This window comes from Quercus suber, unplaced genomic scaffold (genome assembly GCF_002906115.3).
Source record: "Quercus suber isolate HL8 unplaced genomic scaffold, Cork oak 2.0 scaffold_833, whole genome shotgun sequence".
Taxonomy (NCBI): Eukaryota; Viridiplantae; Streptophyta; class Magnoliopsida; order Fagales; family Fagaceae; genus Quercus; species Quercus suber.
In genome coordinates, this window is record NW_027070263.1 from 201633 (window position 1) to 220453 (window position 18821).

General features: G+C 34.7%; 1 protein-coding gene across 1 annotated transcript; it reads right to left on the reverse strand.

Annotated features, from left to right (window-relative positions):
- Positions 1-224: 224 nt before the first annotated feature.
- On the reverse strand, positions 225-15838 carry LOC112012382 (uncharacterized). Its single transcript, XM_065767662.1, has 5 exons — positions 15664-15838; positions 2418-2577; positions 2186-2320; positions 1685-1822; positions 225-904 (listed from the first exon to the last, which is right to left on the reverse strand). The coding sequence occupies exons 1-5, from the start codon at positions 15836-15838 to the stop codon at positions 619-621; spliced, it is 894 nt and encodes a 297-aa protein (XP_065623734.1). The 3' UTR covers positions 225-618.
- Between the last annotated feature and the right edge of the window lie 2983 nt (positions 15839-18821).

Here is an 18821-nt window from a genome sequence, read left to right on the forward strand (position 1 = left end):
GAGACATAGGTCTCATGAGACTGTTTCATACAATACTTACTCTAAGCGCACAAGTTAGCAAGTCAACACGGCTGCAACAAAGGTGATCTATATTGTTATTGGGTTTATGTTTATTAAATATGATGACCTAATATTGAGACCCACATGTCATTGAGACATAGATCTTATGAGATCGTCTTATACAATACTTACTCTAAGTGCACAAGTTACCAAGTCAACACGTCTGCAACAAAGAATCTATATTGTTATTGGGTTTATGTTTATTAAATATAATGACCTAATTTAGTGTAAAACTCATATACACCTAACCCTAGACCTTGTAGCATACCCTACCATGGTTCTTTGTATTACACACAGATAATAAAAAAGATATAGTTGTCTAAGGCTTGGATGTAGGCCATCTCTTTACATTTTCTCTACAAAGTTTTTCTTTCTCTAGATTTTAACAGTTAACTTCTAAGTTCAAAAGACATTTTGGCGGGGCAGTTTGGGTATCATAGATGTAGACTAAAAATAAGGGATTTGGAGTGACAAAGGTGTTGCCAGGGCACATAGCTGTGTTTTCTGGGTTGTGATTTTTGCCAGCTGAAAATAATCAGATATATCCCCACTGTTACATTAAGGAAGGGAAGATGGATAGGTTTCGTGGTGCTCCATATGGTTGATAATGCTCTGCAAACCTGATCCATAATTTGGATGGAGAAGCCTCACTCCTAGTTCCTTCTTCATACGAGCATTGGAAACTCGCTTCGCACCCCTTGGACTGCCCTTCTTTATAAATGATTCTGATTCGTTGGTGGATTGCTTGATCTGGCCAGGCCACTTCTTCTCAACCAAGTCTCTTGCATATGCAAAAACTTCTTCCCGAGGGGCTGGGTCATCATCGACAATATTGTAAGCTTTCCTAAAAGAGAAAATCAAAGGCAGTAAATAAGAAAATTGTTTCCAAAGCAAGTAGATTTTTAACAAACAAGGTTGAAAAGATTTAAACTTAGAAATTGGAAGAGAATGAGAAGATATTGTTATTAAAGGAGTTCAGAAATAAAAGGGAAACAAAAGTGAAAGCAGTCACTATTTAACAAATAGTTCATGCCACCCAAAAATATGAACACCCCATGTAATTTTCGTGCAGTTGCATCAAAGCATGTCTATGGGGCTCCAAACTAGACAACATGTTACATGTTCTAAATGTAGATTGGTTAAGTTAAAACAAACTTTGTACCTGAGCTGCTAAGAAACATGTCTATCAAAATACATGGCTAACTAAAAAACATGCGCATAAGAATATATGTTGCATGTGTGCCACATACACATCAATTTATTTTTTCCCGGATAACGTAGGGAACCTTTCTAAAGAAAGCCCTTTGGGCTTACTGTAACCAGTAAAATCTATGTTCAACTGTCCCCACCCATCAGAACCAAATGCTGAGTACTCCAGGGGAATTCACCTCTGACAGAAGGTTAAAAAGAGTGACATATTCACAAATATGCCTTGCATAGTGTAAGCCTTGAAAGTGGGAGTTTAGTTTTTTTATTACATGACATTTTCTTTTCCTGTTAAGAATGAAACTAGTCCAGAAGGAAATTCTTTAATACACTTGTATTTTTGTAGCAATCTCTCACAACCAGAATAATGTATGAGAAAGTAGAATTGAGTATAGGAAGGCTGAAGATTGTAACCTACCCATGGGAAGGTGCATGTATACTGGCCTTGAGTGCCTGAGAAATGTCCTCAACATGAATTCTGGATGTGTATTGCCTGGATACTCTCATTTTCTGACTTTCTGACAGAGCTCCTTGCTTAATTATTGTATCAACAGCACTGAAATGGAAAAGTAGTTCACCAAAACATCAACCTTTAGCGTGAAAATTTTAAACCAATTTTGAACTCTATTAGAGCATAGGTTCTAGGAAAAAATTATTATCAATAAGCCAACAGGAAATACACAGGTCAATATGGATATGTATCAATCTTTTCTATGATGGTCATGCAAAATGATATTGGCAACATTTCAGTGTGGACTTTAATTAGGGAAAAAAAATTTATAGCATGAGGACATCATGGCTAAATGAATATGTTGTAGTAAAATTCCAATGAAAAACTGACAATGTGATTGTCCTAACTACATATATATTCAATATAAGAGGCAGCAAATTTTCGTCATACTTTAATTTTCATTACAACCTTCTACCAGGGCCATAGATACCTCCAAGCCGAAATACTTGTGCTGAGAGCCCGAGATCATCACCCAGATTTAACCATCTCTTCTCAGCAACTAACCTTAAGTTAGCCAACTCGCTTGTAGGGCTAGTAGGATAACTGCCATAGGAAAACACAGATGTTTAGGGACAATTGATGTCAGTGCATGTGCACGAATTTGCATGCTTAAGTGGTTAGTTTAGATTCACTTGCTTACTCCTCATCTACCCATGCACCACCACAATCTCCATAAACACCTGCCAAACAAGCAATTTCTCCAGCATCAAAGATCTCATTCAGGAGCTTTAGAGAAAAATAAAATTGAAAAACAGTTAGATCCAAGGATGAAAGAGTAGGAGTTGAAAAAAACACGAGTTCTGAAATGGATTACTGTTAAGCATTGATACTTCTCTCTCTCACACATGCAGTGTGTGTGTGTGTGTCTTATTCATGCCGAAGAAAGATGCATATATTCAATCATGAAAGTGCTACCAATATAGTTTTGTGGTGGGTCAACTTAATTTCTTTATTGTGGTAAGATGGCGTCTAGTAGAAACATGAAGTATAGCTATTGTCATTTCTCCTTATTTTTAACAAATGTTTTATCTCTTTTTCATTTTCCTCCACATAAGCGTAATTGTAAACCACCCCCCACCCCCCCAAGACAGAAATTTCTCCGGACATAGCTGGATCAAACGGAGTTACCGAAAATGGGAACGGTATGTGGCAAATATCCATAGCAAAAATGTCGGTTACATCAAAGTGACAACTAACAAAGCATTGGTTTCCTATGTTGTTTAGCTCTAGTTCTAGAATCAAACTCAAAAGCTTTTAACCGTCACACTGTGTTTGGTTACTTTGGTGGTACGTTTAAGCTTTAACTAGCATAGGCTAAGGTTATCTTTTGAATTTAGGTTGGCCCAATACGGGCCCATTTTTTGGCTATGTATAACCAATCCGATATCCAATCCAAAACTCTATTGTGGTTCATGGGCTTGTATTAGCCTAGCGTCATGAATTTCTTTGTTGTCATAGAATAAAGTTTCTCTCTAAATTATTTTAGATAGAAATTTTTTATTTTTTTCATATATATTTTTTTGTGTGAATTTTAAAAATTTGATTGTTAAATTTCATGTTTTATATGTTCTTAACATGCATATCAAATTTCTTTCAACTCAAATGTTATTTTTTACACGATTAATAAACTTATTTTTTATACACAATTTTAGATATCAAAAACTTGAAATTTTAATATTTGTTTGATGACATAGTAATTGATCTTTGATTTTTTTTAAATTTTGCAAACATGAAAGATATAACAAGAATACCCAATCCAACGGTTCGATTTTCAAAATTCATATTCAATATAAAAATATATGAGAAATTTGAAAGATTTTTCTCTAAATTAGTTTGGAGATAAACTTTGTTTTTTTTTTTTTTAAAAATGAAAATCCCATTGTTTATTGTTCGGACATTCATTCACCTGAGTACCAAGAGGAAACAAAACAAGCAATAAATATTAGAAGGTTGCAGTAGTAATAGTGTAGCATGCTCATAATGTGATTGTGACATTTCTCATTAAACACATAAGAAGTGTAGTACGTACTAGTTTCTACGGTCATCATAATTCAAAAAAAGAAATTAACATGTGATGATAACTCAATGATGATAAAGCTTTAAATGTTTTTTTTTTCTTTTTCTTTGGAGAGAATTTTAATATATAACATTTGCTTCTGATGATAGCTCTTTATTATCAGATTAAGTCACCAATCAGTTTTTTATGTAGATAAAAAATGAATCTTAGATCTTTTACTCAATCATCAGAGACTTTACTAGTTGAACTAATTAAAACTCACACAAAGATTTATGCATTATGAATAATAATAATAATAAAAATTTGAAATCTCAAGCTTAAATAGAGACTCATATCCCAAGCAAAGACACATCCCAAACCTTTTTTGTTTTGTTTTATTTCACTTGTATTTNCAAATATCCATAGCAAAAATGTCGGTTACATCAAAGTGACAACTAACAAAGCATTGGTTTCCTATGTTGTTTAGCTCTAGTTCTAGAATCAAACTCAAAAGCTTTTAACCGTCACACTGTGTTTGGTTACTTTGGTGGTACGTTTAAGCTTTAACTAGCATAGGCTAAGGTTATCTTTTGAATTTAGGTTGGCCCAATACGGGCCCATTTTTTGGCTATGTATAACCAATCCGATATCCAATCCAAAACTCTATTGTGGTTCATGGGCTTGTATTAGCCTAGCGTCATGAATTTCTTTGTTGTCGTAGAATAAAGTTTCTCTCTAAATTATTTTAGATAGAAATTTTTTATTTTTTTCATATATATTTTTTTGTGTGAATTTTGAAAATTTGATTGTTGAATTTCATGTTTTATATGTTCTTAACATGCATATCAAATTTCTTTCAACTCGAATGTTATTTTTTACACGATTAATAAACTTATTTTTTATACACAATTTTAGATATCAAAAACTTGAAATTTTAATATTTGTTTGATGACATAGTAATTGATCTTTGATTTTTTTGAAATTTTGCAAACATGAAAGATATAACAAGAATACCCAATCCAACGGTTCGATTTTCAAAATTCATATTCAATATAAAAATATATGAGAAATTTGAAGAATTTTTCTCTAAATTAGTTTGGAGATAAACTTTGTTTTTTTTTTTTAAAATGAAAATCCCATTGTTTATTGTTCGGACATTCATTCACCTGAGTACCAAGAGGAAACAAAACAAGCAATAAATATTAGAAGGTTGCAGTAGTAATAGTGTAGCATGCTCATAATGTGATTGTGACATTTCTCATTAAACACATAAGAAGTGTAGTACGTACTAGTTTCTACGGTCATCATAATTCAAAAAAAGAAATTAACATGTGATGATAACTCAATGATGATAAAGCTTTAAATGTTTTTTTTTTCTTTTTCTTTGGAGAGAATTTTAATATATAACATTTGCTTCTGATGATAGCTCTTTATTATCAGATTAAGTCACCAATCAGTTTTTTATGTAGATAAAAAATGAATCTTAGATCTTTTACTCAATCATCAGAGACTTTACTAGTTGAACTAATTAAAACTCACACAAAGATTTATGCATTATGAATAATAATAATAATAAAAATTTGAAATCTCAAGCTTAAATAGAGACTCATATCCCAAGCAAAGACACATCCCAAACCTTTTTTGTTTTGTTTTATTTCACTTGTATTTCTTAGTTTAGCATTCTGTATATTAAGGTGTTGATGCAAGGAACTTTGTATCTTGTAGGTTCTTCTTAATTAGATCTATTACTTCGTGCTGCTGTAATTTCTGTCCTATATGAAAGTTAGTTTCGATAGTTTAATTTTCATTGTTTAGTGTAGGTAGTTGTGTTTTTGTACTTGCATCTTACTTCTTAAGGCAGTCGAGTAGTTATTTTCACTGTTCTAGTTGATACTTTGCATTTATCCTTATAATCGACATAGAGTTATTAGCATAGTTACCCTCGATATAAGATAACCAACCTTAATAAAAATATAGTCCTTTTCGTTAAGGTAGAGCAGACCTGTAATCTATTGGAATGAAGTCAAATTACAAAATTGTAGGTTTATTATATAGATAACCATTGTGTTTTGTGACCAAATCGACTCATGAATAAAACCTTAGAACAATTCTTCAATCCTCCATATGATCTCTTCTAGGAAGGCAAGCAACAAAATGTTTTATTTAATAACATTCTCGATAGAGTCGAATTTAGTTTAATAATTTTAAACAAGAAATTATAAAAGATAACTAAAATAGACCTATCATCGTATACTATTACTATATCAAAAATCATTTTCAGCTCTAGTTCAAAGGATAATAGGACGAAACTTACTTCTTCAAAAATCATTTTCAGCTCTAGTTCAAAGGATAATAGGACAAAACTTACTTCTTCATCTTTGTATCCTGTTTGAAGAGAATACAATGCACATGTGCACTAAGACAAGTCGTACCTCCAAGCCTTACTCAACCAAAATTAGCCCAATAAATGGACAACTACCTCTGTGGGTTATATATTTATTTATTTATAATTTTTTTTTTTTTAGGAGGACTACCTCCGAGACCTCGATATAAGATAACCAACCTTAATAAAAATATAGTCCTTTTCGTTAAGGTAGAGCAGACCTGTAATCTATTGGAATGAAGTCAAATTACAAAATTGTAGGTTTATTATATAGATAACCATTGTGTTTTGTGACCAAATCGACTCATGAATAAAACCTTAGAACAATTCTTCAATCCTCTATATGATCTCTTCTAGGAAGGCAAGCAACAAAATGTTTTATTTAATAACATTCTCGATAGAGTCGAATTTAGTTTAATAATTTTAAACAAGAAATTATAAAAGATAACTAAAATAGACCTATCATCGTATACTATTACTATATCAAAAATCATTTTCAGCTCTAGTTCAAAGGATAATAGGACAAAACTTACTTCTTCAAAAATCATTTTCAGCTCTAGTTCAAAGGATAATAGGACAAAACTTACTTCTTCATCTTTGTATCCTGTTTGAAGAGAACACAATGCACATGTGCACTAAGACAAGTCGTACCTCCAAGCCTTACTCAACCAAAATTAGCCCAATAAATGGACAACTACCTCTGTGGGTTATATATTTATTTATTTATAATTTTTTTTTTTTTAGGAGGACTACCTCCGAGGTTCACTGGATACTATGCCGTGAAATCATTCACTCATCGGAAGGGAATTTCTTTTCCTACCATGTACGTTACTTCTCGTAATGATAGCAATTTTATTATCATATTAACTAAACAACTAAAATATCAATTGATTTTTTTTTATAACCCCAACAACCAAAAAATTTAATTAGACATTAAAATTACATGATTATAGCTTTTGCCAGCGCACTGAAAAGATTCCTTAGAAAAACTTGGATTTATTCCTCGCTTCTTCGATAAAGTGACCGATGCTTTTTTTTTTGTCCCTTCTTCTCTTGAATCCTTGGTAAGTTTTTATTTGATGTGGCCAATGCTTGAACTCTACATTAAAAATTAGTCCATAATTTTTTGCCACAACTGTTATGTAGTAGACTATGAGTAGTTGTCTATCATTTACATATGAATCTACTATTTTTTCTTCTTCATTTGTACTCTACCACTGCCACATCACCATTGTGGCATAGACTTTGTGTAATAATTCATAGTACTAATTTTTTTTTTCTACATTGAGGTGTAGAGTATAAAATTATAATAGCATTAATCAAATCTGAATTTCTTTCAAATATTGCTTTTTCTTTTTTATTTAAATATAGTTTTAAATTATAGAGTCAATTCTTAATTATTGTTCTTTATTATTAAACCAAAATATTAATTGATATTTTGATATAGGTAAGAATTGTTACTTCTTGGATTCTAAGAGCACTAGCATTGGGGGGCATAAGAGCATTCACAATGGGAATGACATATACCATATGTTGGTTTAATTTAGCATAAAAGCCTAAAACCCCCCACACTGTCCGGACTTGTAAAATCTGACTATTGCAAAAAATTTGCAATTGTGCTACAGTGTGATTCTAAATGTAGAATCGCACTGTTAGAATCACACTGTAGCTCAATTGTAAATCAAAATAACAATATTTTATTCCTTTTTCACTATTTGCTTTAACTGATCTGATATTTTGTCTTTCAACTCCTCTCTCTCTCTCTCACCGATCACTCTTATCTCACTTTTTTTTTTCCAGTTCTGATTCTCTTATTCAATCCCTCCTCCTCTCTCATCCCTCTCTATGTGCTTCGGTTTGATGTGGGTCTCATAGTTTGATGTGGCTTTGGCAATGTGAGTCTCTCTATTTTCCCTTGAAGCCTCAGTGGGTCTCATAGTTTAGTGGAGCTCATGGTTTGATGTGGCAGATCGGGGTGGTGTCGTGATGGTGGATCGGGGTGGTGCAATGGTTTGTGGATCAGGGTGGTACCGTGCTCGCTGTGACTATGCAGATTCTCTTCCATTTCTATCTCTCTCTCACCTCTTTTTCTCTTTCTCTTTTCCCTTAATGGGTTTGATGTGGTAGTAGATGTGGCAGATCAAGGCGGTGCTGAGGTGGTGTATCAGTGGGTGGTGGTTGTGTTGTTGATGGTGGATTGGGGTGGTGTTATGGTTTGTGGATTAGTGAGTGGTGATTGGAAAGTTTTCGGTTTGGGTGGTGGTTGTATTGTTGATGGTGGATCGGTGGGTGGTGGTTTTGTTGATGATGGTGGATCAGTGGGTGGTTTTGTTGTTGATGGTTAGGTTGATTTGGGTTTGGAAGGTGGATGTATTGTTTGGGGTTTGGGATGAATTTCTGTGTTGGGTTTGGGATGAATTTCTATGCTGGGTTTGTCTAGGATTTGGGATGAGTTTCTCTGATAGGGGTATTGGGTTTTCTTTGTGGTACTTGACCACTGGTTGAGAGAGAGGAAGGGAGACAGAAATTAGAGAGAAAATGAAATATATTTTATTGTATAATTTATATTATTTTAATGTGTTATATTGTAAAATAAAATTTGGGATGTTAGGAGTATTGTAAAATGGTATGGTATAATTGGTAAAATAGCTTTTTGAGATGGTAAAATAGGATATGATACAATTTTCGGATATGGATGCTTTAAACATCCTCCAGTTGCCATTTTAGCCATTGAGAACCCCAAAAAAGAGCTCCATCCCAGTATCTAAATCTTAAAAATTTTACAACTCATGAACAGTAAGTACTTATATTTAGAACCTATTGTTCACAGGTTTATAAACAAAATAATAATAATTTATTCTTTTTCTCTCTTTAACTCACTTTTCTTTGACTCCTCTGCACTTCTCCCTCAGTCTCTCTCAATCTTCGAATCTCTCCTCTCCTAGCTCTCTAATTTGCTACCTTAATCTCTCTCAATCTCCAAAACTCTCTTCTCTTAACTCTTCCTCATGATTTTAGGTAGGATCTTTGATTCTCTCTTCTCTCATTTCTCCATGTTCTAATGGTGGTGGATTGGTGAGGTCGAGGGTGGCTGTTTCTAAGGTGGATGGGTTGGTCGCTGTGGGTTTGCTCACTGTGGGTCTAGGTTTGGTATCGTGAGTGTGGGTTTGGGTTTGCCCTAGGTCTGGGTCTGGGTTTGCCGCCGTGGGTTGTGGGGACAGTGGGTTGCTTTTTTTTTTTTTGGTGGTGTTGATGGTTGGAGAGGGTAGTGTTCTTCAAATTTTCAATGGTGGTGGCTAGTTGGTTGGTTCGGTGGTATGGGTTTGTGGTGAGTAGTGGAGTAGTGGATGAGTTTGTTGTTTTAGGGTTTGTGGTTGGCGGAGTTTGTTGATTGTGGCTGTGGGTTTGCCAGCGTGGGCCTGGGTTTTGCTCATGGTGGTGGGGATCGTGGGTTGCTGCATTTGATGTTGATTATGTTGATGGTGGATTAGTGCTATAGTCTCTCCAATTCTTCTTCTTCTTCTTCTTTTTGTTGTTGTGTTGTTGGTGGTGGTGGTGGATTATGGGTTGCTGGTGGTGGTGGTGTCAAGTGTGTGTAGTGCAACGGTGGTGGGCTTGTGGTGGTGGTAGTTTCAGTTAGGGGTGTCCACAAGTCGGGCCAGGTTAGGTTTGTGCCCGGCCCGGACCCGACCCGAAGTTTTCGGGTGGGTGAAAATCAAAACCGAAACTGACCCATTTTAATGGTCGGATCATCCAGTTCGGGTCCGTCGGTTTTGGGTAGGTTATTAGTCGGTTACGGGTTTTGAAGGTGATGCGGATATTTCACCGCTGGTGTCGATATTTGGCCGGATCTGTCGAATCTTGACTAGATCTTGACGGATCTAGTTGATTTCATGCTGCTCTTCATCAAAAAATAAAAAATATTGCCGGATCTGGTGGATTGCAATGGATTTCAAGAAGCTCTTTGTCCGAAAACCTTTGGATCTTGCCAGATGTTGTTGATTTTATGGTTGGGTCAGTTGGCTTGAGTTTTTAGGGAGGAAACTCGCCAGCCAACTTGAAGGGATCGGGTCCTGTGGGTGGCAACTCACCGGAGACTATTGGATTGATCGGTTTGGGTGGTGGCCGATAGGTTTTGGGCGGGTCCGACGGGTTGAACGGGTCACCGAGTTGTGTGGACACCCCTAGTTTCAGTTGATTTGTGGTAGTTTTTGTACAGAAAGAATAAGAGAGAAAGAATAAATAAAAATAAAGAAATGGTAAATAAAGAAAAAAAAAAGAATATTTAATTTAAGTGGTGAAAGAATAGAAACTGAAATGTAAAGTAGATTGTAAAATAATTGGTATAATAAATAAAATAGTTTTTAGATAATAAAATAGACACCGGTTTATAAAAGTCTCAAACTTGTTTTCCCCACCCAAAAAAAAAAAAAAAAAAACAAACAGAACAACCAACCCTTTGATTTCCCCATTGAACGAGAGAATACGAATACGAGCAACACCTTTTGATCGCCCAACCGCTCAACATAAATGTATTGATATCAATTACTATAATGTATTGATATCAATTACTAGTGAACATCAATTATTTGCCGGTACTAATTGTCAAATCCTCTACTTACCTGGACACGAAAAGAATCGATGATATCAATGTTTTTTTTTTTTTTTTTTTTAGAACGATGATATCAATGTTCTTTTTTTTTTCTCTTTTTTTGAGAACGATGGTATCAATGTTCAGTTAACCCTTTTTATTTATTTAAGTTATCGTACTAATCACAATAGCTCTCCGGTGTTGTCACTTGTCAGGTACCAGCACGGAAAGGATCATCTACGACTACGAACAAAGAATTAAAGAAACGATCGGAAAAAAAATACATATTTTTCACTTTTTAAATTTTTTTAAATGGATAATTAAATAGTTATTTAAAAAAAAAAAAACAAACACAAGAAAGGAAAAAAAAAAAAAAAGGTTCTAACACAAAATTACAAAGGCATATCATTAGTGGCAGAGTCAGAGTTTTAGTTTAAGAAAGACAAGATCAAAAGACAATAATAAAATAATAACCTAAAATTATTAATTGATATTAATAATAAAATTATAAACAAACAATAATTGTCATGCAAAGTCTATTAAAATTAAGAACAAACTTAGGTACAATACTTAGGTATTTTTTAGGTTTCCATTTTAAGATTCTGCCATGCGAATTTTTTCTCATGTGAACCTAGTGTATTTTTAAGTTAAGTAGTCACATGACTGAATCTTAAGAAGGGAATCTAAGGACCAACACCTAAAGAACTGTACCTAAGTTTTGTCTTAAAATTAAACAATGGTAAAACATCTAATTCATAGTTATTGACAATCAATCGTCAAAGTAAGAGATTAATATATATACATAAAGTTTAGAGATTTAATTTGATTCCTCAAAATAAATTGAGAAAATAAATTTCAATTTTTCTCTATTCTTTTAATTATTTAAAATTTTGAATTTACAGTAGAAACTCAAAATTTGAAACTATTGAAAATGTAAGAGATGAAGGAGAAAAAAATAATTCACATTTTAATGCTTTAGTACCATATAAGACATCATCATTATTATTGTTGTTGTTGTTGTTGTTGTTGTTGTTATGTGTAATTACAGCTCCACGGGCTGACTTCAAATGAAAAGAAGGAAATTTAGGTAAGTGAAAAGAGAAAAAGATAAAAAGAGTTAATATTGATTACAAGTGTAAACAGCTTTAACAAGTTTTTTTTATTTATTTATTTATTTATATATATATATATATATTTTTTTTTATGACCAAAACAGCTTTAACAAGTTTAGTTTGGTGGTATTTATTTTGTATCAGATTGTTTAAAGTGGGAGGAGTTGTTTTAGTAACACCATAAAATCTCACAATATTTTTACAATAAATTGAGGTGGTGGTACATCATTGGTCAAAATTAAATAAATAAATTATTTTGAGATTCATTTTGTGGGGTCCGTGGGCCTGATAGCCTCAGTCCATCATATAGCAGGCCCAAGGCCCATGCCGAGGAGCGCAAGCTATTTCTGAGGAGAAGGGGGGAAGCCTATTCTCTTGAATCCACGCCAAGGATACTTTTGTCCTCGGCCTGACAAGAGTGATTTCAGGGAGTGGCTAACCCAAAGTAAGCTGTCACTCTCGCATTTAATGCACTCAACTAACCCTCCTGGCCGCATTAATGGAGAGGTAACCCCTTGGCAGGATAACGTTGGTCAGAGTGAGCCACTTGAGTATCGATAAAGCCTCTGATGGGATGGACGACCAGAGAAAAAGGCGAATAGACAATCAACAGATGGAAGCAAAAGATAGGAAGATAAAAACTATAAAAGAAGAGCTAGTAAAGCCAAAAAAGGAGGGGGGGAGAAAGAAAGGCCTCCTCGGCCACAGGCCGAGGGAGCTTCCCAATTTTGTCAGAAAACACTTAGCCATTTTTAAAAATAAGTTTGGGCATGGTGATCAACGGCCAGCACCTAAGCCTGTCAGCCCACTCTCTATAAATGTATTGTTTGGGCTTGTTGGGCTGAAAACCCAACACTCAATTCAAATTGAGTCCTTACACATTTCAACTAAAAATAAGAGTATTGTGAAAATATTATGAAATTTTTGTTGTGTCTTTAGACTTTCTCAATTGGAAGATTTGTTATTTTATTATTTATTTCATGTTATGTTACATAACATGAAATAAATAATAAAATAACAAATTATACTTATACTACGCACAATAAAATAACTTATGTACAGTTTGTTTAGGAAAACTCTTTCTTTGTTTTTCTATTCTATCTCAGGAGCTAACTCAACTTTGCATAAGCTGCATACCACAAAGTACACTAAAAAATCATGGTAAATTTTAAGAGAATGTGAGACAAGTTATACTTATACTACGCACAATATACTCTTTTAAGTAATGTGAGACGACAGTTCAGAATGAATGACATTAATCGGTTAAATTATTAACAAACACTAATTGGTTAGATTATTAACAAAAATGAACAGGAGAGTCAATATGAAAATTAAATCAAATATAAATGGCCAAAATAAACTTTTGATATATAAATTCTAAATGAAAACATCTAAAAACTTTTAAGGCCAAAATTTGTTTATTATAATAATTCAATATTGCAGTAGAGAGAAATATTTTGAATCCTAAATATCTTTAAAACCTAAGAAATACATACCGGTTAAAACTTAAACTATAAGATTCTTAATAAAAATAAGGAAAAGTTAATTGATGCTTTAAGAACATTTGTTTAAAAAATGTTTTTATAAACTTTTTTTGGGAAAAGAAAAAAGTAATTAATTTTTTTAACAGCTTTTTATATTTCGCGTGAAAGTAGTGTAAAAACTTTCTTAAAATACTTGAAAAATATTAACGGGCACTATAATGTGCTTGTTAAGAATGAGTTATTGTGGGGCCTGGTTAATTAAAAATGGGTATGAATTGATGTGAGACCGAAAATATTATTGAAATGATAAGTGGAACTCCTTTTTTTTTTTAAAGGAAGCTAGTTAAAAATTTGACACAAAACAATTTCTTAACGCGACCGTAAATACAACCTAAAATAGTTTATTGACAATTACTCTAAGCCCTCATTTGGGATGAGGGAATGAAATTGAAAGGAATGAAAAAAAATAATTTTAGAATATTCTTCTATTCCCTTATTTTAGAGTTTTGATGGAGGGAATAAAATTAGTAGAAATAAACATTCATTCCTCTCTATTCCCATAAAATTTCAAATTTTCATTCCCTCGGAATTGGGAGAAATGAGAGGGAATAAAATTATATTTAATGATTTTTTTACTAAAACTCTCAATATACCCCTATATATTCAACTCTTTATTTTAAAATAAGGGCCTATTAGTATTATTGTCATAAAATGATTCAATTTCATTTTCTCTGGCTTTATGTTATTTTCAAACAAAATTACTTACATTCTATTAATTTTTATTCATTTATTTTAAAACATCTAATCAAGATTTCTTAATTCTATTTAATTCATTTCTTTGCTTAAGAGTGTGTTTGTTAGGAGATGAAATAGGGTGGATGGAAAACGTTAGAGAGAAAATAGGAAGTAAAACTTTTTTAGAATGTGTTTAGTTAAGTGAGGAGAAAGGAAAATAAATGGTGAGGCTAAGGTATTTTCTCCTCGAGCACACAAAAAAGTTTTTTTCCTAAAATGAGAAGAAAATTGAAGGGAGAAAACTAAGCTGCTTAATATATGAAAATGCTCACATGCAGTTACATGTGCACTACATCCACGTTAGTAGCCTTTACTTCCTTTTTTTTTTTTTTTTTTTTAAATTTTTTTATCGAGGACATAATTGGGTGATTGATTTTTTTTGGTCACTTTTTTGTTTTAATTGAGTATCATTTTTTAATAAGAGTATATAAGTAAATTTATGTAAACTCACTTTTCTATTCCTTTCACTTTTTCACTTTTAACCAAATAAAAATGAGGAAAATTAAAATATTTTTTATCCTCTCACTTTTTCATATTCTCACAATTTTTTATTCTCAAACTTTTATATATAATGCCGGTTTGGATAGCACTCAAAGTTGCTGTGCGTTTTCTGCGTTGCGGTTTCTTCCCTTTTTTTTTTTTGGCCAGCTTTCTTGACTTTACTGTGCATGAACAATGCATTTACTGTTTATGTACTTTTATGTACTGTTTATATATTAAAAAATATTAAAAATGAGACACGCGATACTATTTATTCATTTAAAAATTATTTTATTACAGTATTTTCAATAACAATCAGTTTTCAGCAACTTTCAGCAACAATAAATTGTATTTAAACGGACCTATATATATAGATATATATATATATATATATTTAAATGAACAATACCACAGAACCTCCACCAAAAATATTAAATACAGAGCAATAAATATCCCTGTAAAAGATTTCTCGAAGTTACGCAAACTACCGTACTGTTTTTATTGATTCTTTAAGGAATCGGTAAGAACTACAGTACTTTTTTTGAGAAATTATTATTATTATTTTTTTTTTTTGAGAAAGTTAGAACTACAGTACTTTAACCTGATCCCCCAAAAAGTAAATGTGCGGTGTCATCATAAGTTTATTTTGCCAGAATATTTAGTTTATTAGGTGAAGGTGTAATTGTATTTTGGCGTAAATACATTTTTAGTTCTTATATTTTACATTTTTTTCTGGTTATTACATTTTTTTTTTTTTATCATTTTTAGTCTCTAAACTAATTAACGCCTGACATTTAGGTCATTTTTGTGACTCAACCAACGGCAAAAGCTGACGTGGCAAACAGAGTGTACTGTTGACACAGTAAATGCTAACGTGTCCATTAAAATAATATTGGAAATGCTATATCGGCATCCACATCAGCTTCCACATTAGCATCTAACCTTAAAAAAAATAAATTTATCAATTTAAAAAATTATAAAAAACAAAAAAAAAACATAATTAAAAACAAAAAAAATTGTGGAACTTAGATCTGTAGGGACTAACCCAAAATCCCAAGATGATACCCGTCTTCCTTTTCCCTCCTAGACATTGTCCTCTTCTGTTCCTCCCCATCCTCTTCCTCCTCCTCTGACTCGCCCAAAACCCACCCCGACCCGAACAACCAACCCGACCAGACAGCACAACCGAAGCTCCACGTCATCAACCCGGAGCCCCACATCTCCTCCCAATTCTACACCTTCAACCTGGAATCCCACTCGAGCACCGCCTGGCCACGTCGAGGGAGATCCGCTGCCTCTACTTTAAGCAAGTTCCTCCACTTCTCTCATCTATGACGAAATCTATCTTGGTGCTTCATTCTCGGCGTTCGCATCGGCCAACTCCTTGGTGTTCAACTCAAAGACCTCATCTACGCCTTTGACGACAAGGAGAAGGAGTAGAAAGGCCGTTGTGCCTTTGTTCTCTTAGTCTACTAACTCGCTAACTCCTCCGAGCTCTAGTTCACTCCGAGCACCATCATATGGGTTTCCAATTAGATCGGAGATCCCTTTCCCTCCTCACTCTCTCATCTCTCTCTCTTTATCTGGGCTGAGTTTGCTGTATTTGTTTTGGATTTTTGATAAATTTGAAAAGAGATAATATGGGTCTGTGAAAGGAAGTTTTTGGGTTTGTGATAGAGAATTTGTTGGGTTTATGTATAAGGGGATTTGATGGGTTTGTGAAAAATGTTTAGATCTTAGGATTGACAAAAAAAATTTGGTTGGTTGTCAGATCTGGAATTTTTTTTTTGGTGAAATTGAAAATTTTGTTTGGTTGCCAAGAAAATGTATAAGAGTATCTTAATTTTCCTTAAAAACCGTTTGAGTCTAACACTTATGTTCTTCTGTAAGTAACTAGTTTTTCCATAGGTTTGAGTCCGAGGACCATACAAGATCTTGGTTCAGTCTAGTACCTAGGTTTTCCTTGAAGTAGTTAGTTTCTCATAGTTTTGAGTCCGAGGACTATGTAAGACCTTGGTTCAGTTTAGTACCCAAGTTTTCCTTGAAGTGGTTAGTTTTCCCATAGGCTTGAGTCCGAGAACCATGCAAAACCTTGGTCCAGTCTAACACTTCGTCGTCACTGTTCGGGGTGAAGGAACTTGTCCTCAACTCTGGAATGTTCGCTTCTAGAGTGATAACGGTCTCGACCTTACCTTGCTGAGGAGGGACTCCTCCTTAGACTGGGCAATTGGCCCAATATTGACCTGGACAAGGGCGGCTTGTCCCTCCGCCTTTACGCACGATGGTAGCCCGGTTGCACCAATCTTTTTGCCACTTCTGATTATGAGCCATCCTTTGGCTGTTTGGGTTGTGTGCTTGACGTTTCGATATGCGAGGCACGCCCTCATTAATACCTTCGTAGATTAACGCAGATCCAGCGGCTGGTGGCCTCCTTGGAAATTGGTCGGGATTAATGTCGCTGGTAATTCTTCCTTTGAATTTCATGTGGATCAATTCCCACTAACCTTTGCCTTCTACATAAGGTTCTCCGGGGAATCGTTCTTCCACACTTCACGAATCCTTGAGTTCAACAGGAACTCTGAGGCCCTACCTCTCTAAGCACCTTTGATAACCTTGCCAGGATTGTGATCAGGGCTTGGGGAATGGGATGGCCCTGGATAAGGGTAAGAGCAAGGAAGCCAAGCCCCTTTTAGGAACCAGAGATACTGCCCAGACCCTGGACGACGCAGTTGAGGCAAAGGGGCTGGGCCAAAGGTGCTCCTACCTTTCGACCGAGCAAAAAGGAGGTCCTCCTTCCTCAATTGAGAGCCGTAGCGGTTGTTGTTGTTGTTGTTGTTTTTTTTTTTTTTTTTATGGGACTCGGAATGGTGCCGTTGGCGGTGACGAAAAACTGCCTAACTTTATGTAAGCTAGCAACATAGGAACAATTGTCCATTGCGCTTGCTAGCGCACAAGTTCTCTCCACAGATGGTGCCAATTGTAGGGACTAGGTTTGAGCACTTCTACTATTGAGTGAGTGGACTCAAGCCCAGACAGCCCAATACAATGAATTTGTAGAGAGCGGGTTCAAGAACAAGGTCCTAGCAAGCAGACAACGTCCAACGCAGTGTTCGCCACCATTGAACGCAGGTGAACCGAAATCATCCTCAAGAGTCTGTCCTCGACTCGGTCCGAGGGGCTTGGTAGTAGTCTTTCTCCCATGGGAATGGTTCCCCCTTTAGTTGATTTGTTTCTTCCCCTTATATAGTCCTCATCCTACGATCCCTTTTTTCCACTTGTTAATCATCAGTACCTTCCTCTAACAACCCGTCCTATCAGCTGCTTTACCAAACCTCCTGTGAGTTGCAGTAACCGAGGCAGCGCTGTTCAGGGATCATTTCCTCATTAATGCGGCTAGAACATTGGTTGTGCGCATTTAATGTGGAGGTGACAATTCATCCTAGTCCTGCTCCTCCACCATGCTTCCATGGCTGACGTGTTGTACTTGTTCTTTCTCTTTAGATGCCCTGAAAGGCTACCTTTAGTGGCCTGTTACGTCCCCCTCCCATGGTCTCGGTTGGCCAAGGACATGATTATCCTTGGCAAGGTTCCTGGGCAATTTGGACTTTCGTACTTTGTCCTCGGGCGTTTCTTCCTCCTTGGCACAGGCCTTGGGCCTAGTATAAAGTGGGCCGGGGTTGCCAAATTCTCTGACCCCACATGCCCTATTTGACTTTTTTTTTTTTTTTTTTTAATTTTGTTGAAAAATGTACAAAGAGTTTATTTAATAAAGTATTAAATGGACCTTAACTGACCTTAGCTTGTGCCCATAAGGCACTAATAACATTTGTTAACAAAAGTTTTGATGGAAACATGAGAAAATTCTTAGATGCTCTGGAAGTACGGAGAAATTGTGTTCACTTCTCTCACATTTGCAGTGAACTCTACCATGAATTTAATGAGTGAACTACACTATGAATGTGAGAGGATGAAACACCATTGTCTGTGCTACGGGAATACCTAAGAGTTACTCATTCATAAGGGTCTATCATTAACATAATCTTCATTATGTATCAATCACAACAAATTTGTTGATAATTGTGAAAAATTTGTGTCACTAAATTTATTGAAGCTTCATCCACAAATACAACCAATACTATTTCACCAAAATCCAAGTCCATGTAATATATAATGGATTTTTATTGATGGACTTCAACAATCTAA

Bases quoted from the DNA above. Each gene is read 5' to 3' on its own strand.
- LOC112012382 (XM_065767662.1), bottom strand. From the start codon at position 15,838: ATGTGGGGCTCCGGGTTGATGACGTGGAGCTTCGGTTGTGCTGTCTGG. The intron at 1,823-2,185 runs GTTGTAATGAAA...TTTCCATTTCAG, and splicing joins ATCTATGGCCCTGGTAGAAG to TGCTGTTGATACAATAATTA. The intron at 905-1,684 runs GTAGGTTACAAT...TTTCTCTTTTAG, and splicing joins ATACATGCACCTTCCCATGG to GAAAGCTTACAATATTGTCG.